Source organism: Marmota monax, unplaced genomic scaffold, assembly GCF_021218885.2.
Source record: "Marmota monax isolate L192 unplaced genomic scaffold, Marmota_monax_Labrador192_F-V1.1 WCK01_AAM20220418_F8-fsc01042, whole genome shotgun sequence".
NCBI classification, from domain to species: domain Eukaryota; kingdom Metazoa; phylum Chordata; class Mammalia; order Rodentia; family Sciuridae; genus Marmota; species Marmota monax.
In genome coordinates, this window is record NW_026694754.1 from 32,614 (window position 1) to 59,837 (window position 27,224).

Sequence of the window (27,224 nt, forward strand, 5' to 3'; positions counted from 1 at the left end):
TACAGCTGTACCACTCCTTGGTTTTTATTCTAAATTTAAAAAGTTATCATATTATGATAATACATGGATACCCATATTTATATCAGCACAGTTCACAATAGTTACACCATAGTAGCAGCCTAGGTGACTGCCAATGGATGAATTGTTAAAGTAAATGTGATGGATATACACACAATGTAGTTTTATTCAGTCATCAAGAAAACTGAAATTATTTCATTTACAGTAAAATGGATGCAATGGAGACCATTATATTAGCAAAATAAGTCAATCTCAGAAGGCTGAGGGGCATTGTTTTATTTACATGCAGTAGCTAGAGAAAAAGGAAAAGAAAGGTGGAAGCTGATGTCATGAAAACCAAAGGAAGATTACTAGAGGAAAAGGACAAAGGAATGGAGGGTGGGGATGAACAGGGAAATTCCTGGGGAGTGATATTGGGCAAATTATATTAGTACATTGTGTGCATTGTATGAATATGTAAGAACATATTCCATCAGTATATGTGACTATAATGCACCAGAAAAATGTGGAAGAAAGAAAGAAAGAATAGTAGTAACTCCCTTTTAAGGGGATTGCCTCCCAGGATGGGACATTTGCTGTTAGAGCACTAAAGATAACTTCCCAGTTTATTTCTGTACTATGTCAGAAATCACTAAAAATTATGAACCATGCTTTATCCAACCTCTTTTGTGGATATTAGAATGTAAAAGTGTGGATGCAGTTATTGGGGAATTATAACATTTGGGAGGGGTGTTATTGTCTTGTTTTCTCTTATACTCAGTATTACTATCCTGAGGTTTGTGCATGCATTTGGATGTATTTCTTCTTCATTGTTATATGTGGGTCTTTTTGGAGAACTGCTTTCTCTGTGCACTGGCCCTGGGCAAAGGCTGTATCTCAGTGTCAAACCCCAAATGGGCATGACCAAAGAGGTAGGTTTACCCATCATCATCTCTTTCATAGGAAAGAATAATAACCAGCAAGAGCAACAAACTAGAAGGAAAATTAACTTCAACTAATAATTGAATGCTCATTTAAAAGCATCTCTAAGACTCCAATAACCAAAGAGAAGAAATGGGAAACCACAGAATGCATGGATGAAAAAAAAGGCAACAGTGACAGTTAAATTAACTAAACTCAGAAAAATAGGTGAAAAAAAGTGGTAAGATGGAGCAGAGAGGAAGAAATGAGGGGAAAATTAATAAAAATAAGATAATGGCATTAAAATGAGAACAAAAAGTGATATGGAGAGAAAAAACCAAGAAATTAAAAGGAAAAAAATGAGATAAGAAGAGCTGTTTTTCCTTTATTCCAATGATTCTGGGATGCTGTGTTTCCATATTGTTTCTTTGTGCTTTTAAATCTCTGGCCATCATGCAAAAGTATATTTTTTATTCTCCACATGTTTCTGGAGTTTTCTATTCTTTTGATATCTATTTTCATTTCATTATGATATTAGGAGATGGAGGGCATTATCTTAATTTTTTGTATTTGCTATGACTTGTTTTGTGTCCTAGATATATGATCTACTGAAGTGATGGTTCTATGTGCTGCTGAGTCAATGTGTATCTGCTATTGTCAGATAAAATATTCTGTACACATCTGTTAAATTTCTTCATTTTGAGGAAAAGGCAGAATTTGAGGAACTTTGGGGACATTTGTCCATATGATGTAGACATAGGTGAAAGTCCTGTATTGAAGTCAAGCCCACTTAGGACCTGTTACATTAGGTAGAATAGGTTTTTTGTTTTATTTTTTAAATGACATTTTGTGTACTGTCATTCAGGCATGAATATATACTGTCATTTATCTTCTTATTGGATTGTTCCCTTTACCAATATTTATTTTTTTGACCTCCAGACAATTACTTCTTAAAGAATAAAATTTGAAATATGAGAATAGCTACTCTTATTTCCTTTGGCTTCCACTTGGATGTAATTTCATTTTCTATCCTTTCACTTTTATTCTATGAATGTCTTTACCAGTCAGGCATACTTCAACATTTCTTGTATTTCATATGTCTTATAATTGAAGAATTTACTGAATTCTTTCATTTAATTTCTAATATAGGATTTGCTTTTAATTTAAATTTGCTTATCTACTGTATGCTTTCCCTTGCTCTTCTCGTGGATTTTAACCTAATGTGTGGAATTTTCCTTTGAGCATCTTGTGAACAACTGGCTTGATTGTCAAAATGTTTTAGTTCATTTTTGTCTTGGAAGGCCTTTATTCGATCTTTGAATCCGAAGGATAACTTCAATGCATATAGCCATGTAGGCTGGCAATATTTCACTTTTAGGGCTTGAAATATATCATTGCAGGTGCTCCAAGCCTTTAGAGTTACACTGATGCCTTATCATTTATAAGCCAGTTGGTCCTTCTCCCTTGAATTTTAAAATCTCTCTTTGCTCTGAGTTTTGGAATTTCATCTGAAACACAGAATGGAGAGTTCCTTATTTGATTATGTCCATTGGGGATTCTAAATGCCTCTTGTGTCTTGATGTTCACCATGTTTTCATGGCAAAAGAGATTTTCTGTTAAAATTTCATTGAATAATAATAATAAATGTTCATTGAGTAAGTGTTCTATGTTATTCATCTCTATCTGCACTCTATTCTCATGGCCCGAACATTCAATTTGGTCATTTTTTTTTATTAGAGGTTTATACCTATACATAGTAGTTGAGTTCATTCCAATATACTCGCCCTTTTCTGGAAATTGATTTCAGTTCATGATGCCCTTTTTTTCTTCCCAATCTCCCTTCTCTCTCCCATTCTCCTTCCTCTATTCTACTAGACTTTTTTGCACTTGCCCATGAATTTTTATGTGGTTGGTCTCTTGTGTGATCATTCCTTTACCTATTTCTTTCCATTAATTTACTCTAGCTTTCCATATGAATGAAAACATTTGACCTTTGAGTTTCTGAGATTGGCTAAATTCACTTCCTATAATAGTCTCCATTTCTATGTATTTGCCAATAAATACCATAATTTCATCCTTTTAAATGGCTGAGTAGAACTCCAGTGTGTGTGTGTGTGTGTGTGTGTGTGTGCGTGTGTCACAGTTTCTTAATCCATTTATCTATTGATGGGCATCTGGGTTGATTGCATAATTCAGGTATTGTAAATTGTGCTGCTATCAACGTTGATGTGGCTATATCACTGTTATATGCAGATTTTACATATTTTAGGAAAGTACCCAGGAGTGGGATAGCTGTGTCTTATGGTGTGTTCATCCCTAGTTTGTTGAGGAATCTTCAAACTGCTTTTGAGAGTGTACTAGTCTGCAGCCATACCAAAAATATCCACATGTCCCTTTCTTGGCACAACCTCACCAGCATTTGTAGATGTTTGGATTCTTGACTGTTTGGAGTCAGATGAAATCTTAGCATAATTTTGATTTGCATTTTCTTGTTTGCTAGAGATGTCAAATATTTCTTCATAATATATCGGTCTTTTGTGTTTTTTTCTATTGAGAAGTTACTGTTTAGTTCTTTTACCCATTTATTAATTTTGATTTTTTGTGTGTATGTGTGTATGCTGTTAAGATTTTTGCATTATTTGTAGATTTGTATATTGTAGATGTTAATATCCTATTGGAAAAAGTAGTTTTCAAAGATTTAATCCCATTTGTAGTTCTCTCTTCATGCTCTTAATTGTTTACAAAGCAGTGCAGAAGCTTTTTAGTTTAATACCATACCACTTATTGATTTTTGTTTAATTTCTTGTGCTCTATGGCTCATGTAAAGGATTTTGGTGTCAGCTCCTCTGTGATTGAGTGATACTCCTGTTTTCATCTAGCCATTACAATAGTTTCTTGTCTAAATACTAGGTCTTTGATACATTTCAATTTGAGTTTTGTGCAGAGTGAAATACAGAGTTCTAATTTTACTTTTACTATATACAACTGTCCCATTTTTCTAGCATCATTTGTTAAAAGGGTGTCTTTGTTCCAAGATATATTTTTGTCATCTTTGTCAAATGTCACATGGTGGAGGTTTCTGGAGTTTTCTGTGAGCCTTTTATTGCATTGTTCTTCATGCCTCTTTTGGTGCCAATACCAGGCTGTTTTTATTACTACAACTCTGTAGTATAATTTTATATTGGGTATCATGATACCTCTTGCTTCACTTTCCTTGCTTAGTATTGCTTTGGTTATTCTGAGTCTCCTATTCTTACAAATAAATTTAATAATTGTTTTTTTAACTCTTTGAAGAATATCATTGTTATTTTAATAGGGATTGCATTAAATCTGTATATTGCTCTTGGTACTATGGCCATTTTGGCAATATTAATTCTGCCTATCCACAAACATGGGCTGAATTTTCATCTTTAAGGTCTTCAATTTTTTTCAGTGTTCTATCATTTTTATAGTAGAGCTATAATCCTCCTTATTTAGATTAATTTCCAAGTATGTTTTTATTTGATTTTATATTGTTGCAAATGGTATTGTCTTCCTGATTTCTTTCTCTGAAATGAATTATTTTTGAGGTATAGGAAAGCTATTCATTTATGGATGTTTAACTTGTATCCTGCTACTTTGCTAAATTCATTTTTAAGTTCTAGAGGTCTTCTGGTGGAATATTTTGGACTCTCTAGATATAGGATCATAATGAGAGAATAGATTCATATTGTCAGTAAACAGAGATAATTTGACTTCTTTTCCTATTCATATTCCTTGATTTCATTTTCTGGCCTGATTGCTTTGGCTCATTTTTAAAGGAGTATAATGAATAGTAATGGTGGGAGTGGATAGCTTTTTCTTGTTCCTGAGTATAATGAATAGGAGTGGTGGGAGTGGATAGCTTTTTCTTGTTCCTAAGTTTAGTGGAAGTCCTTTTAGTTTTTCACCTTTTGGTATGATGTTGGCTTTGGGTTTGTCATAATGGCCTTTATGGTGATGAGGTAACTTCCTTTGATCTGTAGCTTCTCCTGCTTTTTGTAATATGAATGGGTGTTGAATTTTATTGAAGGTCTTGTTTGCATCTATTGAGATAATCACGTGATTTTTGTTCTCAATTTTGCTTACGTGATGCATCACATTTATTGATTCATGTATGTTTACCCAGCCTTGCTTCCCTGGAATGAAACTCAGTTGATCATGGTGTAGTATCTTCTTGATGTGTTTCTGAATGTAGTTTGACAATGTTATTTAGAACTTCTTCATGTATGTTCATCAGGGATAATATTCTGTAGTTTTCTTCTCTTGATCATCTTTGTCTGGTTTTGGTATCAAGGTTATACTAGCTTCATAAAAAGTATTGGGGAGTGTCCCCTTTCTTTCAATTTCTTGAGAGAGACTGATATTTCTTCTCTGTAAAGTTTTGTCTTCTCTGTAAAGTTTTGTTATGAATCAATCTAATGAAGTGAAAGGTTTCTACAATGAAAACTAAAGAACACTAAATAAAGAATTTTATTTTATTTTTTTTTAAATTTTTATTGTTGGTTGTTCAAAACATTACATAGTTCTTGATATATCATATTTCACACTTTGATTCAAGTGGGTTATGAACTCCCATTTTTACCCCGTATACAGATTGCAGAATCACATCAGTTACACATCCATTGATTTACATATTGCCATACTAGTGTCTGTTGTATTCTGCTGCCTTTCCTATCCTCTACTATCCCCCCTCCCCTCCCCTCCCCTCCCCTCCCCTCTTCTCTCTCTACCCCCTCTACTGTCATTCATTTCTCCCCCTTGTATTATTTTTCCCTTTCCCCTCACTTCCTCTTGTATGTGATTTTGTATAACCCTGAGGGTCTCGAAGAATTTTAAAAAGACCTTAGATGATGGAAAGATCTGCTGTTTTTGGATAGGTAGAATTAACATTGTAAAATGGTCCTAATAACAAAAGGACTATATGGATTTAATGTAATTCTTATTTAAATCCTAAGGACATTCTTCATAGAAATAGAAAAAAAAGAAGTCATGAAATTTGTTTAGAAAAATAATAAACTCAGAATAGATAAAGCAATCTTTAGCAATAAAAGTGAAACAGGAGACATCACAATATCAGACCTTGAATTATACTACAGGTGTATAGTAACAAAAATGGCATGGTGTTAGCACCAAAACAGACATGCAGACCTGTGGTACAGAATAAAATACACATAGACAATCCCACATAAATACAATTATCTTATTTTAGAGAAAGGCATGCAGTGGAGAAAAAATAGTCTGTTCAACAAATGGTGCTAGGAAAACTGGAAATCCATGTGTAACAAAATGAAATTAAATTTCTATCTCTCACTCTGCATAAAACTCACCTGTAAGTGGATCAAGAACTTGAGCATTAGACCAGAGACTCTGAGCCTAATAGAAGAAAATGTAGGCCCAAATATACATCATGTCGGCTTAGGAACTGACTTCCTTAACAAGACTCCTAAAATGCAAGAATTAAAATCAAGAATTAACAAATCGATTAGAATCAAATTAAAATGCTTCTTCATAGCAAAGGAAACAAGAATTTGAAGAGATAGCCTACAGAATTGGAGAAAGTCTTTGCCACCTGAATCTCAGAGCATTAATCTCCAAGATATACTAAGTTCTCAAAACAAAATAACACAAAATAAACAAAGAATCTAATTAATAAATGGGCAAAGGAACTGAACAGGCACTTAAATAAGAAGAAATATGATTGATCAACAGATATATAAAAAGTATTCAATATTTCTATCAGTTAATGAAGTTAAAAAAACTTCACTGAGATTTCATCTCACTCCAATCAGAATGGCAATTGTCAAAAATACAAATAACAATAAATATTGGAGAGAATGTGAGGGGAAAAGTACTCACATACATTCCTGGTGGGACTGAAAATTGGTACAACCTCTGGAAAGCAGTAGGGAGATTCCTCAGCAAACCTGAAATGGAATCATCATTTGTTATAGTGATCTCATTCTGCAGTACGTACCCCAAAATTTAAACTCATCATACTACACTGATGTAGCCACATTAATATTTATTGCAGCTCAATTCACAATAGCTAATCTATGGAAGCAGCCTAGGTGCCATTCAACAGATGAATGAAAAATACACACACACACACACACACATACATATAATGGAATACTAATCAGCAATAAGAGAAGTAAAATTGTGGCATTTGCTGATAATGGATGGAACAGGAGACTATCATTCTAAGGGAAATAAGCTAATCCCCCAAAACCAAAGGCCAAATGTTCTCTCTGATATGCAGATGCTAATTCACAATAAGGGTGGGTGGGTGGGTAGGGAAGAATTGAAGTACTTTGGATTAGACAAATGGGAATGAAGTAAAGGCAGGAGAGATGGGAACAGAAAGATAGTAGAATGAATCAGACATTCATTACATTCTTATGTGCATATATGATTACATGACCAATGTAAATCTACATAATGTACAACCAGAAGAATGAGAGGTTATGCTCCATGTATGTATAATATGTGAAAATACATTCTACTGTCATGTATAACTAATAAGAACAAACAAAAAAAGAAATATATTGATGATAAACTCTTGTTTTCAGTTGGTTAAAAAAGCAAATAGTAGTATGAGCAGATGCTATATAAACCATTTAGTTTTGAACAATGGTAAAAATGCAATTAATTAGGGAAAAAGTAAATTTGATGGGAAGTTAGAATAGACCACAATTTTATAAAGTGAAAAAAGAGAATGCAGAAGAGCAGTAGCAGGCAATGTTTATTCAGAGGAATGGGAAAAATAGAAAAATCATGGTGTTGGAGAGAGGGAGAGAGAATATTAGAATTTGGCCAAGGGTAGAAGATAATATTGGGAGAGAAATAAGTAAAATATACACATGAAAATAATAGAATATCAAACAATCCAATGAATCTGTACCTTCACAAGGCAATGCTAGCAAAAGAGAATTACATTAAAAATGCTAAATATGAGAGAACACAGACAAATGTATGTGTGTGTGTGTGTTCTAAATATGAGAGAACATAAGACAAATATGTGTGTATATATATATATATTATATATGATACAATATATATCAAATTATTATATAACATATCATATATATATATATCAAATTATATAATAATTTGATTATTATACAAATAATCAGAACAGCCAGCATATATATCCCTCTCTCTCTCTCTCTCTCTCTCTCTCTCTCTCTCACACACACACACACACACACACACACACACACACATGGAAGGAATAAGATAAAATTGTTAAAAAATACATATAAATAAAGCTACCTTCTGATGTGATGGAATTTTTCTTAAAAATCTACATTATCATTAATAATTTATTTCTTAGTGTTCTTTGTTCCTTGATTTTTTTACAGTCAATTTTTTGAATTCTTTGTTCAGCTGTTTGACAATGTTGATATGTAAATTGAGTTGTTGTGGAAATAGAAACCTTGTTGGTTTCTTATTGTATTGTTCCCTCATGTTACTTGTGTTAATATACTGTTTTGTGCATGTATTTGGATTGATTTTTCATCTGATATTTGATGTGAGTCATTGTATTGAGATTTCTCTGTTGAATATGTCCTGAGATATAGTTAAGTCATATTTTCAAAGCTCTGACTCGATGTGATAAAGTGATAGGATCATTCATTCAAAACAATTTCTAAGAGAATGTCACCAGGAAGTGCAACAACTTCAAAGAAAAGCATTTGTTAATATGTAAGAAAATATGTTTAAAATGATGACTCTAAATTATCTAACCAATGTGAAGAGAGTGTTAATAAGGCAGAAAGCACAAAAAATTGGTATAAGTGATTCCAAAATTAATATTCCAAGAGAGAAAAAGTAAAAAAAAATTTAAAAAATGAAGGAAAAAGTGGTGGAAGGTAAAATCTACAGGAGGAAAATGAGGGTGAAAATGAAAAAGGGAAATGATGCAAATAGAAATGAGAGATGAGAACACAAGTACAAAAAACCCATTGAAAAAAGGAAAAGACAATGATTAGATTAAAACATAAATAATGATTAAAGATATAAAAAAACTACAAAAATTCAAGACCTAGACAATTTTTTCTTGCTGATGTAATTAAAAAGTGGATGCTTATTTCTACAATATCTATTTTTAGAATTAATCAGTCTTCTGGGTTTTCTGGCTAGCAACTATGATCTCCTTATTTGTTCTCAATTCTAGTCCAAGAAGACTGGAGTCTCTATTGTGACATACCCTCCTGTATGCCTACCAGGAAGTGTTACAGAACCATTTTCAGAAGCAGAAGTAAATTGTCTTGAACATTGGCTTTGTGTACATGGAAATATTTGTTGGGCTGCAGTAGGAGCTGCCCAAAAACATGCACAAATTGAGACTGTGGAGCATTCTATACTGTAAAATTAAGCTTGCCATATTACCTATCTTTTGTTTGAAATACACAACATTTATTTAATATATTTTTTTCAAAATCATTTAGGCATTCCTTGAAATAAATGATACTCCAACAAATCAATCAGTATGGATGAAGGATGCAAAGATACTTAAATCAGGTAAATCTGTAATATGAGTTCTCTGGAAAGATGTATATGAAAACATTTGAAATGTTTGCAGTCTGTATACTTTTAATTCATTTTAAAACTTCATTTTATACTGGCACTGAAAACTTTGTATCTTGTATCTGGAAACATTTCCCCAGTTCAGGTTGATATCTTGTTTATTTTGTACCATTGCCTTCACCACTGTTTATGCTTATGTACCTCACATTGCTCCTGCCCATGGCATTTGTAGTGTTCTAGCTACAGTGCAGATATGAGTATGAACCACTGTGTACAATATGATAGTCCAAATACTTTAATTTTTTTTTAGTTGTTGATGGAAAACTTTTATTTATTAATTTATATGTGGTGCTGAGAATCGAACCCAGTGCCTCACACATGCTAGGCAAGCACTCCACCTTGCCCTACAACTGCGCTACAACCTCAGCCCTAGTCCAAGTATTTTAAGGTTAACTATAAATCCTTCTTTATACAAATCATGCCTAACTCTGTATATTTAACCCTTTCCCTTGTCTTTAATGTTCCCTGTCATTACTCCTCATTAATCTCCATATTTTTTGACACAGAATTGTTGTCTTTCTCTCTTGCAACTTTCATGCTCTCACCGTTTCCTGCCCATGGCTACTAACTACACACCATAAGAAACAGCTCAGGCCACATTTCTGACAACTTTTATCCACACTAGCACATTCCAGGAGCTCAGTCAATTGTTAGGTTACGTAAAGATTGGTGACAAAGTTGACTGATAAATTTATTTTCTCCAACACATGAGTAAAGAGTGAAATTTGTAAATGAATAATTTACAGAAGAAGTTGTGAAGAATCAGTAGAAGAAATTACTAAAGTATTAAGAAAGGACCAAGCAAAGAAACACCAGACTATGTACATAGGAAAGTGATGTCAGAATCATTCCACTGTTCCTGCTCCATTGTCTTCATTCCCCTTTTCTAATCTAACTCCTAGTTTACCCCCATCCATTGTTGTGTGTTAGCATCTACATATCAGAGGGAACATTTGGGTTTTGTTTTTTGGGGATGGGGTTATTTCACTTAAATCATATAGAAATACTAGTTAGGATCCTAATTAGTATAAGATGTACTCTGAATTTGTGTAAATATGTCAAAATACAATCTAATGTCATGTATAACACAATTGAACAAATAAAAATTGTATGTACTTTAAAAATACTCACAAAGCTGGGCTGGGGTTGTGGCTCAGTGGCAGAGCATTTGCCTAGCATGTGGGAGGCACTGGGTTTGATTCTCAGCATCGCGTATCAATAAATGAAAGAAAGGTCCATTGACAACTGAAAAAATATTTTAAAAAATGCAAAGCAACTCAGGTTTCTATAGTTAGATTCTAAGACTATAGATATTGGTTTTAATTATTACTTAAGAATATATTCATTAATTTCATAAAAGGTATACCATATCTGGTGGCATATAGAAAACTTAATTTCAGACGAAGGATGTTATACTTAGAGGGAAAGGAGTGAGGGTATGAGGTTAAACTAACTTAGCACCTTTGGAGAACTCTAACCAATACACTGGTAATTTATGGAAGAATGTATAGACTCAACCTCCTATCTGAATTTAGATAGTTACCCTATGTATAGATAGCAAAGGTTAGGAGATTGAAAGTGGGATAGAGAGAATACGAATGAAAAAGAAAAAAGAAAAAAAAATAACAAGGAAGAAAAGAGAAATAAGAGAAGGAAAAGGAAAGTAAGATAGAAATAAAGAAAAAAATGGGGGGAAGGTGGGATATATGCAATTCCTCTATATTATATTACTTTGGTAATTTGGTTGTTCATGCACAGTTCTTGGTTTCACATATGCTGAAGTTGTGGAAGAGAGAGAAGAAAAGAGAGAAAGAAAGAAAAAAAAAAGTCTCTCAGAACACTGTTTTCCTTGCTTCCAGTAGGTGGTGTTGTCTATTCCTAGCTTGAGCCTCTGTATTCAGGGTGGTGGGTATAGCCAGTATGAAAGGAAATGAGCTTCCACCTGTATCTTCCCTGCTCTAGTCTCTGAGGTAGAAACCAGGTGCCTGTACAGTTGTTGTTTTGTGTCTCATTCTTTTTGTGTACATGATAGAGAGAGAGTTACAGAGGTCATGTAATCAAATATGCACAAAGGATAATAGTGATTCTTTTGATTAAGGAGAAATGAAACTGTTGGACTCTTTAATCTTAAATGTAAATCTTAAATACTTTATTGTTTATTCAGTCTTCATTAAAGTGTAATAGATATAAAAACAAAAATAAAACAAACACCACCCTATGTCAGCAGAGAAAGACATAATTAAGCAAGACTTCATAAAAGGTCTGAGTCATAAAAGAAGAAAAGAAATCTATCAGAATAGAAGACAAAAACATTTCAGATGTGAGGAAATGGGTATAATTGATAAAGGTGTAATGCTATCAGTCATGTTGGAAATTACTAGTACTGAAGAGGGGCTGTTTCAAAATTCCTCTTCTGAGGCAGAGCCTAGTAAACAGTGTGAATTGTCATATTTCTATGGGATTTTAAAATTTTGTTTCTGAGGACTTTCCATTTGTTTGAGTGGTAAATCTTGGACATGCTTGTGTGCATTGAACCTGGTGACTTGTAGTAGCTCCCCAAGAGGTTTTTAAAGTTTTGGGTTAGTCTCAGTATTTCCTAGAGAAGTCAATAATAACTGGGTGCAGTGAAGCACATCTGTAATCCCAGCTATGTGAGGGGCTGAGGCAGGAGGATTGCAGCTTTCAAGCCATCCTGGGAATGCTGAGTGACAGTGTCTCAAAATACTATTAAAGACCTAGGGATGAAACTCAGTGGCAGAATATTGCAATACATGCACAAGTCCATGGGTTCATTTCCAGGAGCACACCCACTCACACACAGTGGCAATATAAATTTAAAAGTAAATATTCAGCTAACAGTTAAGCTTAATGTAAATACAGATATGGGAAAATATAAATAAATTATTGTTGGATATACTTATCTTTATTATGCTAGAGGACCCATCTTTATAATTGTTCTATGTCATGTAAGCAAATCTATACTTTCATCAGCTGAACCACATTTAGATGTGACACCAAAGGAAGGGCAAGATACTCTTGATGGTACTGAACACCAGCAGTCAAAGGTATGTAGACATTTAAATTCAAGTTTCTGACTTCCTATATTTATCATTGCTTTCTTAATGAAGAACAGGTCAAATGAAATTACCTTTCAAAGCAAAGTTAGAATGGGAAGATCATCAATTATTTCATAGTTCTAAAAATATTCAAACTGGTTATGAATCTTCAAATAATTTCAGAATTCATGGTAGATCATAGATCAATTTCATCCTTGGGATTAAGGAGAATTTTTTTTATTGTTTGTGCTTCCATTTGGCTATCCTCCTTAAATGATCAATGAGTTATGATCAAATATGAGAATAATTAATAACTGGTTGAAATTATGAACAAATGTAACAGCAGTGGCCATTGAATGTATTCATGTTTAAGTGTGGTCACATCTCATGGTTCAAATATTTCATTGTGTCTTCTGTTGACTCAGCCACACTCTTTTTGTGGGTGTCTTCCAGCCTAGAGAAGTCAGGTCACAGTGGGTTTTGGAACTCTGAAATCAAATGCCTGGCTTTTCTGATGTCTCATGACTAAAACCAAGAAAATAAGAGCCCTAATGAAGATGGGTCCTGGCCAGGCACTCTGAAACTGCAGGGAAAAGTCTTCAGTGCACCTGTGCTCCCTTGACTTGTCAGGCAGAATCCAGGTCCCTTCTTGCTGAAAACCATTCATTTAACTTGAGTGGCATGAGCTTTTGTTGAAATGGCTGGGATTCCCTCACTGGGCCTCCTGGAGGGCAGCTTTCCCTCTTCACCCTAACCAGTTTTGTTCTGACACTCATGCAGTCTGATTCTTTGGTAAATTCTTTTATAGAACCCAGTACTTCTGGGTTTCATCTGGTGTCTGGCTCTCTATAGTTATACAGCAGTGTTTTATAGCATCACCTCAACATACAGCCACACACCAGTTGAACTGTGTCAAATCTAGGGAGCAGCTGACAAGCACAGTGTGCTTATGCACTCCCATTTTTCTCCCTTGGTACACTTTTCCTTAGCTCTTTCCTAACTGGAGATTGCTGCATACTCTCCCCCATAATGTTCGCTGTTATATACAGGTAAAATAAAGGAACGTTTTTCTTACTATTTTGGTACTTTGTTAAATGATTTTTCCTCTCAGTAAAAATTTTCCCAAAAGATATTAACATTTCTGAAGTCTTTGATTAGCTAAAATGAAGCAAACGTGAGAATGCTCCATTTCTGCTCGCCATACAATAATTCAAATTGTCTTATCAAACAAATATTAGTGTTAACACAAAATACTTTGTCTTTAAAATGTTTCAAATGTTTAAAGCTGTCTAACATCAGGTGTATTTCTAAGAATATTTTAAATATTCTCTTATTTTTGGTAGAAAATATTGAGTATGGTTAGGTGTAGAGATGTTATATTTTTGTGAAGTTATACACGTCATTTAGTATGTTGTCAGTGAATGTTTTCTTCTGTCTTTGCATTCTTGTTTTAGAGTCAGTAGCCATAACATTGAAAGTTAAGCTTAATTGGAGAGGATATACAAAATTCTTTTCAAATGTTTAAGTTTTAAGCATGTACTTGTCTAGTATTTATTCTTATTGATTTTAAAAGTGGAAATTTAGCTGTCTGCATTTAAATAGTAATTAAGACTCTGCAACTCAATACTGACATTAATTTTAACAGCGCATCTGTGAGATTTGTTCACCAAAGTGCTTTGATCATTTTTCTTGGGATGCACTTCAAATGGAAAAGCATATTGTGGAAGGTAAGAGCCACATATTTTTAAAATGTTTGTTGGACAAAATATTTTTTAAAAATTCTAAGCAGTAAATATATTTGAGTAATTGAGGATATGAACGTACTAAATACTTGGACCAAAAGGGAAAGGTAATAGGGATATATCTTCTCATGTTTTAGTGACAGGTAAAATTCAGAGTGTAATCAGATGATCCAGACTATTAATTCTATTTCAAAACCTGATAAGAGCAATGTTGGGAAATACTGAAGAGAAAAGTAGAAAATGGAATGAAGAATGAGCAAAGCAGAGTGCAGGGAGTAAATGGATAAAAAAGAACCAGATGTGCACTCTGAAGGGGCAAACTCAGGTCATACATTAGAAAGAGGGAGAGCAGCATATGAAAATTGTGAGGAGAATATATGAGTTTCCAGTACCAAACCTAGTCTGAAATACAGTGCTATTTTTTCCCACTTTTCTTCCTATTGGTGAGAATGGCATTAAGGAATGAAATACTAGGTCATCCAGAGCTACCTTGAGTTTACCACAAATAAACATAAACCTATATGTTCCCACAGCCATATACATTATTTGACAACATATACAATGCTGCTATTTCCAATGACAGTAGATACTCCACAGGATGTGAGAATGGGGATTAGAGCAGACTTGGTTATGGAGTGATCACCAAAACCACAACCTCATGAAATGTCCAGTGGACATATTGAATCTTTATACAGCTTCGATTTGGGAGACAGGGAACAGAGGAGATTGAGGCTCGATTCAAAATATGAAATTAAGGTAGAGGATTCAGTGTTGGACTCCTATAGGCCAGATTTCTCCAGTTCTATGAGTTATTTGTTGGAGATGAGGTTCAAAATACACATTGCAATTCAGAAGGTCTTTGATTCTGCATTTCCAATACATTCTAAGGTGATTAGAATGTTCATGGTCATTAAACCACATTAAGAGAACTAAGGTAATGGACTTCTATTTCAAGAACGCTCAGTGAAGAGCAATGTGATGATAGCTGAGGACAAAAACCAGATGAATGGAAGGCAAATATTTTGATTTCATTTCAGAACATGCTTCTTGACAAGGTGTAAGAATAAAGAATAAGAACAAAGAAATATTATTTGATACTGTTCTGAATTGGGAAAGAACTACATATTAGGAAGGATTCATAAACAGAACCTCAAATACGATGATCAAGAACACAGTGTAAGAGGTTCTTTTTGAAAAGCTGAAGAGTAGGTGCAATGATGGAGGAAAGAAGAAAGATATTTAGGTACATAAGGAGATAAGGATGAGGAAAGACAGAATGCATTTAATCTGAGTTCCTTCCAAAAAAACTATGACTACTATTTGTTCATAGATGATTTAATAAAGATAAAAATGGAAGAATGGGGTCAAATGTGAGAAAGTCATTTCACTCTGACACACTTGCAGGAGAGGAGCCTGCATTTTGCAGGGAAGTTAATGGTTCACATGGGATAACAATAAATGGAGTAGCATTGGATTTTTTCAAAAGACAGCACTCATCTCGTTCCCTACTCTGGGAAGGGGGAAATAGTACAATGGAATCCAGGGCTTTTAGCAAGCTACAAAGGTGCTCTAGTCCTCAGTGACAGAGGACATCATTCAGAGCACATACTGTGAGAGTCATTTCAGGGAAATTCTTGAAAAATGACCAAGATATAGGAAAGCAGATTCATTGGGAAAAGAAGTCCTTATAGAACTTTGAGTGTCAAAAGACTTATTTTTCATGGGCCTTCCCACAAGTTTTAAGTATGGAAAGTTATCGGTGGAAAATACTTCTGCAATCACACAATTGACACTTTCCCTTTGCATTACCATACTCCGAGATATTAATCTTACCATCCATTGCTTTCTCAGAATTGGGCCCTCTGTCTTCTCCTGTGGCTGCATCAAGCAAGCTCAAGTTGTCAAAACCAGAGAATGCAAGAAAGAAAGGCACACCTGTGTCCCTCATGGGTATGGAAATCAAGAATGTGTTTAATGAGCCTTTCTGCTACAAGTGTATATCTCAGCCAGTCAGTTGAGGGAAAGTTCTTGGATCACAAATGAATGACCCCTTTCACTAAATTCTACACAACTGGTACTCATTCACTTCTAGAACAACTGCAGAAAAAGCACAGGTGTTGGGAGTGCAGCGCACTGAAGAACTCCCATATGTGTCAACGAAGATATTTGCCATCACATCCTTCCTCACTGTGCCTCTTTCCGTTGGCATCCATTTGCTTTCCTCTTTGATTTATGGCTATTGCAAAGAGTCTCAGGGTTGGAAACTTCACTGCTTGTGTTGATTCAACCTACGTTTCTGCCCCTGTTTAAGGTGCTACCATGCAGCCTTGTGGTTTTGACAACCCAAAACCAGGAAATATGCACACAAACCCTAAAGGGCCAAAGGCTACCAAAGTTATTCCCAAAGTGAAGCATGAGTGTCCAGCTCCTTCTTAATATGAGACCAAGGTATGGCTGGTTTTGTCACATGCATGGCTAATTGACTCTATGTCCCTTTTCCTTTTCAGTATCTCAGACGGCTCTTTCCTTGAAGGTAATTGCACCTTGCGCTTCTCTTCCTATGACCTACACATTGCAGTAAATACACAGCATTTATTGGATATCATTTTCCCAAACCCATCCAGCCTCCCACTGGATTGAGACATTCTCGTGAAACTACAGACATAGAGATGAAGGGTGCCAGGAAGAAGGATGTCAAGACTATTACATCAGGTACATTTTCTACTAGGAGTTCTTTGCAAAGGCGTCTATTTAATAAACACCTGAAATGGTGGCATTATGTGAAAACCTCTGAAAGGCTCCCATTCCTCATTCTTCTGTATCCCCCATTGGAAGGGGATATTGGATACAGAAAAGGACAATGTCAACCTGGGCAGTCACGTTGGTACAAAATTGCCTTTATCAACGTGAGAAAAATACCATTCAAGGCAACCGTTAACTCAGTTGTGTGTAAAACCCAAGATCCACCACTGGATTTAGGGATTTATAATCATGAATGAGGAAGCTTAGGCTAAGGTGCTGCAGAGTTTCCAGATGTGCAGTGGACAGCTAGGCGGTAGTGTCAGGCTCCTGAGAGACTGAGGTCCATATTGGACTTGGACACAAAAATAGATGGTGAGCCAGTGAGACATATGAAGAAGCCTCGTAAAAACAATCAGATTGCGTGCTACCATGACACCCAGCGTATTCTTTGATGGCTCACACCCATAGTGTGGTCTATGCACGGATTTATTCAGTCAGTGACCTCTTCCAACTGTGTGCTTTATTCTGCACTCACTTAATATGTTACGTCACAATACATTTCCCCTCTCCTCTTTCCTATAGAAAAAGTATTGTATTATTAGGACATAGGCAATAACTTCCTCGCATGGTCTTTGAGGCTGCCAATCTAAAGTTCCTCCTTCACGACATTGATGCCATGGATCCTATTCCTATTCATGCCTGTAATAATCATTTTCAAGGGAGGGAATTGAACCCAGGACCTTGACATGTGAAGCAGTTTCTCTACCACTGAGCCTGAATGCCAGCTCTTCTGATTCATTGAGGAGTTTGGCAATTCCAAGGCTCAGGACATCGCACACCAAACATGAAGAACACTTTCTTCAGTGTAGGCAGCTGAGCAGCACAGAAACCAGATGGTGAACACAAAAACCTGAATCCTGTCCTCTAGTTCATGTCCCATTTCATTGGATACGTTTTATAGACTTGTGAAATGATCTCCAGTTCTAGGGACACAGCTTTTTAGTTGAATTCACTTAAAAAGCTCATTGTTCCCTCGCACTGACGACTTCGCGTCCTCTACCTTTCGGCATACCTTCCCCCAGTCCAGGTGTGCATCGATATTATATTGGGTGGAGGCCTTCTACACATTTGCTGCCAATTTTGCACAGGCCCCTCGCATTTGATGTACCCAGGGGATTTTTCATGTTGTTCTCGCTATACTGCACACATGAGGCATGAACCTCAGTGTACCCACGTTGCCTTTATGCACTGATGTTTTATGCACGTGATGGTCCCAGTATTGTCAAGAAAACTAGAAACCTTTCAGAGTGTAAATTGGGCCTCTCTCAGTTTATGCATCCCTGTCCCCTGTCCTTTCAGTCACTTGACATGACTCCAACTGTATTTGTTTTGAGCCATGCAGATGCCATTGAATCATGGTCTCTTTCTCTCCCTTGCAAATCCCTTCCTTGCTGTCACCATTTCCGACCCCTGGCTGCCCCCCATGCTCACTCATTGAGACACTGCTCTGGCCCTACCTGCAGGAACACCACCACATCTGAAGTCTTTTATCCACACTAGCACTTACCAGGAGCTCAGTCAACTATCAGGTCAAGTAAATCAAGACTCTTGGCAATGGTGACTGATACCATTGACTGAGGATGGGACCCATAATTTTGTACCCTGCAATCCAGAAATCATGATGATCCAGAACTAAGGGAATCATCCAGTGGAAAAACAAGTAAATAGCTAGCCAAGGAACAATGCAAGAAACACCAGTCTGTGTACCTAGGAAATTTCTGTCAGGTTCATCCAATGGTTTTCCTAATACCTAGCATAAGATCCCAAGAGAGGTAATCTGGTGACAGAATGTTTGCCAAGCATGCCAAAGTCCATGGGTTCCATTCCAGGATCACTCACTCATACACAGTAGCAATGTAAGTAATAAAATCAGCATTCAGCTGAAAGTGAAGCTGCACGTAAATGCATGTGTGGGAAAAGAGAAGTGAATTACTGTTAGACCTATGTATTTCCATTAGGACACAGCATCACTGTTCAGGATGTTCTAATTCATTTATGTAAATCTGCATATTTGTCAGCAGAACCACATTTCAATGTGAAGGCAGAGGAAGCGGGCACAACCCTTGGTGGTTCCAAGAAGCGGAAGCCAAAGGTATGTAAACATGTCCATTTCCCTTCCTTGCTTCCCAGCATTTGCCTTGCTCTACTAATGGACAGTAGGCCCCATGAAATTACCTCTGTGACTATTCTCATCAAGCTGAGATCATCACTAAATCCTTAGGTCTAAAAACACTTGGAAAGTTTAAAAATGTGCAAACCATTTCAGTATTCATGATACCTTATTGAACTAGTTGCTCCTTAGGTCTGAGGCCTAAAATTGCTTGGTGTTTTCTGCTTCCATTTGGATAACCTCCTTAAATGATCAATGACTTATGATCAAATATTAGACTGATTTAACAGCTGGTTATTATGATGAAATAATGAAAAACACCAATGGCCACCAAATGGACTCATGTTCAAGGATGGTCCCTACTTGTGGCCCAAATGGTTAGGATTATACCACTAGCCTCTAATCAAGGGCCATGGATTTCAATAGGCCTTGTCTTCAGTGTCTATTCCCCAATAGACAAATGGGTCAGTTCTGGAACACAGCTTCCTGAGCATTGAGGCAAGAGAACCATGAGAAAATGGGGGAAGGGGCAAGAATAGGGAAGGAAGATGTTAAAATATTACTGTTGGCACAAGAATAGGATCTTGCAATTCGAAGAACCAAGAAACTCCCCAAAACGCTTGCAGAAGTAATAAAAAAAAATGACAAAAGGAGCAGGATAGAAAATGAATATTTAAAAAGAAAGAAAGAAAAAAAGAGAAAGAAAGTAAGAAAAGAAAGAAACCTGTGCTTTCCCACAGACCCACAGTGAATGTTCGGACTATGCAATCAGGAAAGCCATTTTCATTCCCATGATATTCTGAGTTGCCCTGCTACATTCTTCCACACTCTTTTTGTGCCTGTCTCCTGGCATATTCAATTTTCATGTACCAGGGGGTCTTGAAAATGTGTACTCAAAATCACTTTTATGCCTTGGTACCCTTTTCTGTCACTGTTTTCTTTTTGACTAAAAAGTGCTGCCTACACAACCACATCATTAAGCCCAAGTTAGGTAAATGCAAAATGGAGAAACCTTTCTCTCCCTAATTCTATCATCATATGAGATGGATGGGTCTTCCTCTCAGTAAAAATTTCCCCAAAGGTGATTTAGATTGCTAAAGTTTTTGTTCAGCTAAGGAGGCCCAGGTAACACTCTTCTGTTTCCCTTCAGCATGGCATAATTCCAATTGTCTTACAAACCTATGTGATTCTATCACAAATGTCCTGTCATCAGGATGTTGCCAGTGTGTAATGCTGGCTGATATCCGAATTTGTCAGAATGTGTTCCAGTATATTTTAAATATCATTCTCTCCTTTATGGTAGAAAACGTTGAGTCGGGTTAGGTGTTACAGGAGTAGTATGTCTGCGCAGTTTCGCGCATCAGATCCTATGTTTTGGGAGAATGTGTTTCTTCTGTGGTGGCGTTCTCCTTTCAGAGTCAGTAGCCATGTGAAGATTAATGTTGGTCTTCATGGGGGAGGATATATGGAGATCTCTTTTCAATCGTTCAATTTTGGAAGATTAGACTTGTCTAGTTTGTTAATCCTTCCTGACGTGCACAGCCCAAGTGACATGTCTGCTTTAAAATGTTGATTCAGAATCGGTTATTGATATTAATTTTAAATGATATCAATTTTGATATTAATTTTACCAGAGAGTCTCTGAGATTTGCTCAGGAGAGAGCTTGGATGGTTCCTCTGAGGATACGATTGAAAAGGAAGCACATACTCTGGAAGGTAAGAGCCTTTATATTTTTCATATAAAAAATTACAGTGGACAGCATATTTATTTCAATCCTAAGCAGCAGTCTATTTGAATAGTGGAAGACAGGAATCTACTGAGTAGTGGAAGGTAACAATGGGTACATCTCCTGCCTTTTGAGGGACAGGTAACATCCAGAGTGTCATGAGGTGATTGGAACCAATGATTCAAAACCTGAGCAGACTAAGGTTGGGAAACACTGGAGGGGACAGTAGAAGGTGGATTGAAGAAGGCGCAAAACAGAGTACAGGGAGTCAATGGAGAGAAAAGAAGCAAGCAGGTGTGCACCGTGAAGGGGGGAAACTCAGATGACTGGCTACAGAGAGAGAAAGAGAGAGAGAGGGAGAGAAGCATATTAGAGATGCCAGAAAGCCTTGTGAGCTTCAGGGACCAAACTTGGCATGAGATGTAGTGCCAGTTGTTCCAATCTTCCTGTCTTCCTCCTGGTGAGAAAGGCGTTCAGGAACTCAGTCCCAGGTCATGCAGAGCTACCTTGATGGACCACCCGTAAACTGACATGTTCCCACAGCCACAAACAGAATTGAACATCCTAAGAAACGCTGGTATTTTTTGGAGTACCCTCTGGACTTGGGAAGTGTAGGGTTGGTTATGGATTGATCACCAAGGCGCCAGCCTGACCGAAGGTCCACTGGAAAAATTGACTCCTTATACATCTTTGATTTGGGGGACCTGGCAGAGAGGAGACTGTGGCTCGATTCCAAATAGGCAGTTGAAGTTGAAAAATTTAGGGTTGGACTCCCACAGACTGCATCTCTCCACTCCCATGGGTCATCTGTTGGGGACCAGGTTCAAGATACGCATTGCAATTCGGCAGGTCTTGAATTCTGCATCTGTAATGGGTTCTAAGGTGATTCCAATGCTCCTGGCCCTCAGAGCACATTCTGAGGAGTCAGGGAATGGGCTTCTCCTTAATGAAGCCTCAGTGAAGAGCCATGGGGAGATAGCTGAGGACCAAAGGAGACGAATGGAAGGCCAAGGTTTTGCTTTCATCTCTGAGCATGGCACTTGACAAGGGGGAAGGTCCTTGTAAGGTTATTTGAGAAAAAGAGTGAGTGGGAGAAATCCATACAAAGGCAATCAAGTGGACAATCAAGATGGAGACCACCGTGGTCGAGGTTCTTTCTGAAAAGCAGAAGGGTAAGGGAAAGGAGGAAGGCAAGCATGAAGTTAGCTAGGTACATTTGGAGACGGTGATGAGGAAGCAGGGAATGCATCTCAGCTGTCTTCAGTATGTCTGCCTTCAAATGAAAACTGGGAGTACTGTCTGTCCGTAGATTATTCAAAGTAGAGGAGAATGGTACATGGAGTCAAACTTGAGCAAGTCATTTCCGTGTGCCGCACTTGCAGGCCTGGAGCCTGCATTTTGCAGTGATGTCAGTGGTTCAGAGGGGATCTCTATGATTGTAGAAGCACTGGATTTTTTCAAAAAGACAGCTCTCATCTCCTTCCCTATTCTGGGGAGGGGGACATAGTGCGATGGAATCCAGAGCTTTTAGCAAGCTACAAATGTGCTCTAGTGCTGAGTGACACCTGACCCTATTCAGAGCTCATTTTGTGAGAGAGTCATTTCATGGAAATCCTTGAAAGATGACCAAGATATAGGAAAGCAGACTCGGTGGGAGCAGAAGACTTTGTAGAGCTCATACTTTGAGTATCCAAAGACTTATTTTTCATGGACCTTCCCACAAATTCTCCTCAAGTTCAAGAATCAAATAGACCACAACACAATAATTATGGGTGACTTCAACACACCTCTCTCACAATTGGACAGATCCTCCAAACAAAAGCTGAATAAAGAAACTATAGAACTCAATATCACAATCAACAACCTAGACTTAACTGACATATATAGAATATATCAACCATCATCAAGTGGATATACTTTTTTCTCAGCAGCACATGGATCCTCCTCAAAAGTAGACCATATATTATGCCATAGGGCAACCCTCAGTAAATATACAGGGGTGGAGATAATACCATGCATTTTATCTGATCATAATGGAATGAAACTGGAAATCAATGATAAAAGACGGAAGGAAAAATCCTACATCACATGGAAAATGAACAATATGTTACTGAATGATCAATGGGTTACAGAAGACATAAAGGAAGAAATCAAAAAATTCTTAGAGATAAATGAAAATACAGACACAACATATCGGAATCTATGGGACACAATGAAAGCAGTTTTAAGAGGGAAATTCATCGCTTGGAGGTCATTCCTCAAAAAAAGGAAAAACCAACAAATAAATGAGCTCACACTTCATCTCAAAGCCCTAGAAAAGGAAGAGCAAAACAACAGCAAATGTAGCAGAAGGCAAGAAATAATTAAAATCAGAGTGGAAATCAACAAAATTGAAACAAAAGAAACTATTGAAAAAATTAACAAAACTAAAAGTTGGTTCTTTGAAAAAATAAATAAGATCGACAGACCCTTAGCCATGCTAACGAAGAGAAGAAGAGAGAGAACTCAAATCACTAACATACAGGATGAAAAAGGCAATATCACAACAGACACTACAGAAATACAGAAGACAATTAGAAATTATTTTGAAAACCTATATTCCAATAAAATAGAAGATAGTGAAGACATCGATAAATTCCTTAAGTCATATGATTTGCCCAGACTGAGTCAGGAGGATACTCACAACTTAAACAGACCAATAACAATAGATGAAATAGAAGAAGCAATCAAAAGACTTCCAACCAAGAAAAGCCCAGGACCGGATGGGTATACAGCGGAGTTTTACAAAACCTTTAAGGAAGAATTAATACCAATACTTTTCAAGTTATTTCAGGAAATAGAAAAAGAAGGAGCTCTGCCAAATTCATTCTATGAGGCCAACATCACCCTGATTCCGAAACCAGACAAAGACACCTCAAAGAAAGAAAACTACAGACCAATATCTCTGATGAACCTATATGCAAAAATCCTCAATAAAATTCTGGTGAATCGGATACAAAGGCACATCAAAAAATTGTGCACCATGATCAAGTAGGATTCATCCCTGGGATGCAAGGATGGTTCAATATACGGAAATCAATAAATGTTATTCATCACATCAATAGACTTAAAAATAAGAACCATATGATCATCTCAATAGACGCAGAAAAAGCATTCGACAAAGTACAGCATCCCTTTATGTTCAAAACATTAGAAAAACTAGGGATAACAGGAACTTACCTCGACATTGTAAAAGCTATCTATGCTAAGCCTCAGGCTAGCATCATTCTCAATGGAGAAAAATTGAAGGCATTCCCCCTAAAATCTGGAACAAGACAGGATGCCCTCTATCACCACTTCTATTCAATATAGTTCTCGAAACACTGGCCAGAGCAATTAGACAGACGAAAGAAATTAAAGGCATAAAAATAGGAAAGGAAGAACTTAAATTATCACTATTTGCAGATGACATGATTCTATACCTAGAAGACCCAAAAGGGTCTACAAAAAAACTACTAGAACTAATAAATGAATTCAGCAAAGTGGCAGGATATAAAATCAACACGCATAAATCAAAGGCATTTCTGTATATCAGCGACAAAACTTCTGAAACGGAAATGAGGAAAAACACTCCATTCACAATATCCTCAAAAAAAATAAAATACTTGGGAATCAACCTAACAAAAGAGGTGAAAGATTTATATAATGAAAATTACAAAACCCTAAAAAGAGAAGTAGAAGAAGATCTTAGAAGATGGAAAAATATACCCTGTTCATGGATAGGCAGAACTAACATCATCAAAATGGCGATATTACCAAAAGTTCTCTATAGGTTTAATGCAATGCCAATCAAAATCCCAACGGCATTTCTTGTAGAAATGGATAAAGCAATCATGAAATTCATATGGAAAAATAAAAGACCCAGAATAGCAAAAGCAATTCTAAGCAGGAAGTGCGAATCAGGCGGTATAGCGATACCAGACTTAAAACTATATTACAGAGCAATAGTAACAAAAACAGCATGGTACTGGTACCAAAACAGGTGGGTGGACCAATGGTACAGAATAGAGGACACAGAGACTAATCCACAAAGCTACAACTATCTTATATTTGATAAAGGAGCTAAAAGCATGCAATGGAGGGAGGATAGCATCTTCAACAAATGGTGCTGGGAAAACTGGAAATCCATATGCAACAAAATGAAACTGAATCCCCTCCTCTTGCCATGCACAAAAGTTAACTCAAAGTGGATCAAGGAGCTAGATATCAAATCAGAGACTCTGCGTCTGATAGAAGAAAAAGTTGGCTCCGATCTACATATTGTAGGGTCGGTCTCCAAATTCCTTAATAGGACACCCATAGCACAAAAGTTGATAACAAAAATCAACAAATGGGACTTACTTAAACTGAAAAGTTTTCTCTCAGCAAGAGAAACAATAAAAGAGGTAAATAGGGAGCCTACATCATGGGAACAAATTTTTACTCCTCACACTTCAGATAGAGCCCTAATATCCAGAGTATACAAAGAACTCAAAAAATTAAAAAATAAGAAAACAAATAACCCGATCAACAAATGGGCCAAAGACCTGAACAGACACTTCACAGAGGAGGACATACAATCAATCAACAAGTACATGAAAAAATGCTCACCATCTCTAGCAGTCAGAGAAATGCAAATCAAAACCACCCTAAGATACCATCTCACTCCAGTAAGATTGGCAGCCATTATGAAGTCAAACAACAACAAGTGCTGGAGAGGATGTGGGGAAAAGGGTACTCTTGTACATTGCTGGTGGGACTGCAAACTGGTGCGGCCAATCTGGAAAGCAGTATGGAGATTCCTGGGAAAGCTGGGAATGGAACCACCATTTGACCCAGCTATTGCCCTTCTTGGACTTTTCCCTGAAGACCTTAAAAGAGCGTACTACAGGGATACTGCTACATCGATGTTCATAGCAGCACAATTCACAATTGCTAGACTGTGGAACCAACCCAGATGCCCTTCAATAGATGAATGGATAAAAAAAATGTGGCATTTATACACCATGGAGTATTACACAGCACTAAAAAATGACAAAATCATGGAATTTGCAGGGAAATGGATGGCACTAGAGCAGATTATGCTTAGTGAAGCTAGCCAATCCCTAAAAAACAAATACCAAATGTCTTCTTTGATATAATGAGAGCAACTAAGAACAGAGCAGGGAGGAAGAGCAGGAAGAAAAGATTAACATTAGACAGATACATGAGGTGGGATGGAAAGGGAGAGAAAAGAGAAATTGCATGGTAATGGAGGGAGACCCTCATTGTTATACAAAATTACATATAAGAGGTTGTGAGTGGAATGGGAAAATAAACAAGGAGAGATATGAATTACAGTGGATGGGGTAGAGAGAGAAGATGGGAGGGGAGGGAGGGGGGATGGTAGAGGATAGGAAAGGTAGCAGAATACAACAGTTACTAATAGGGCATTATGTAAAAATGTGGATGTGTAACCGATGTGATTCTGCAATCTGTATTTGGGGTAAAATTGGGAGTTCATAACCAACTTGAATCTAATGTATGAAATATGATATGTCAAGAGCTTTATAATGTTTTGAACAACCAATAAAAAAAATTTAAAAATAAAATAAAATAAAATAAATTACAATCTAAACATGCAGCTAAAATTTAAGCTTAATTTAAATGCATATTTGGGAAAATATAAGTTAAGTTATTATTAGAGGTATTTATTTAATTTTGATAGAATACTCTCTTTAAAAAAAGTGGTCTAGTAGTTTACATAAATCTATACATTTGTCAGCAGAACCACACTTAGATGTGCCACCAGAGAAAGGTCAAAAAAGTCTTGATGGTAAAGAGAAGAAAAAGGCAAAGGTATGTAAACCTGTGACTTTAAATTCCTTGTTTCCTATAGTGTTCCTTGCTTTGATAATGAAGAGTTGGCTAAATGAAATTAGTTTTCAGAAGAGCCTTAGAATCTGATACTTAAGTCTGAACTTAAGCATTTAATTGGTTATGAATTTACAAATACTATAAGAAACCATTATAATAGAAAGTTTTATTTCTGATGGTTACTGTGCTTCCTTTTGGATAATCTCCTTATATTATCAATGAAATAACATTAAATATAAAACTTATTAACAACGGTTGAAATTTTGAACAAATATAACAGCCACGGTCACTGAGCACTACCATGTGAAAGGCTTTTAATTCCCAGTGACTCAATGATTTCATTGAACCTTGACTTTAGTGTCAGTGTCAAGGTAGGGCAGAGGCT

General features: G+C 36.5%; 1 protein-coding gene across 3 annotated transcripts in view; it reads left to right on the top strand.

The window, feature by feature from the left end:
* Positions 1-27,224, top strand: part of LOC124079394 (ankyrin repeat domain-containing protein 26) — a 95,902-nt gene that overhangs the window by 29,885 nt on the left and 38,793 nt on the right. For 2 of the 3 annotated variants that reach the window (XM_058572772.1, XM_058572771.1), the window contains 2 exons: positions 20,873-20,954; positions 26,748-26,821. In XM_058572772.1, coding sequence (XP_058428755.1) covers positions 20,873-20,954; positions 26,748-26,821 — 156 coding nt within the window. The remainder of the gene's footprint in view (positions 1-20,872; positions 20,955-26,747; positions 26,822-27,224) is intronic. The other variant, XM_058572770.1, reaches the window with a different exon arrangement.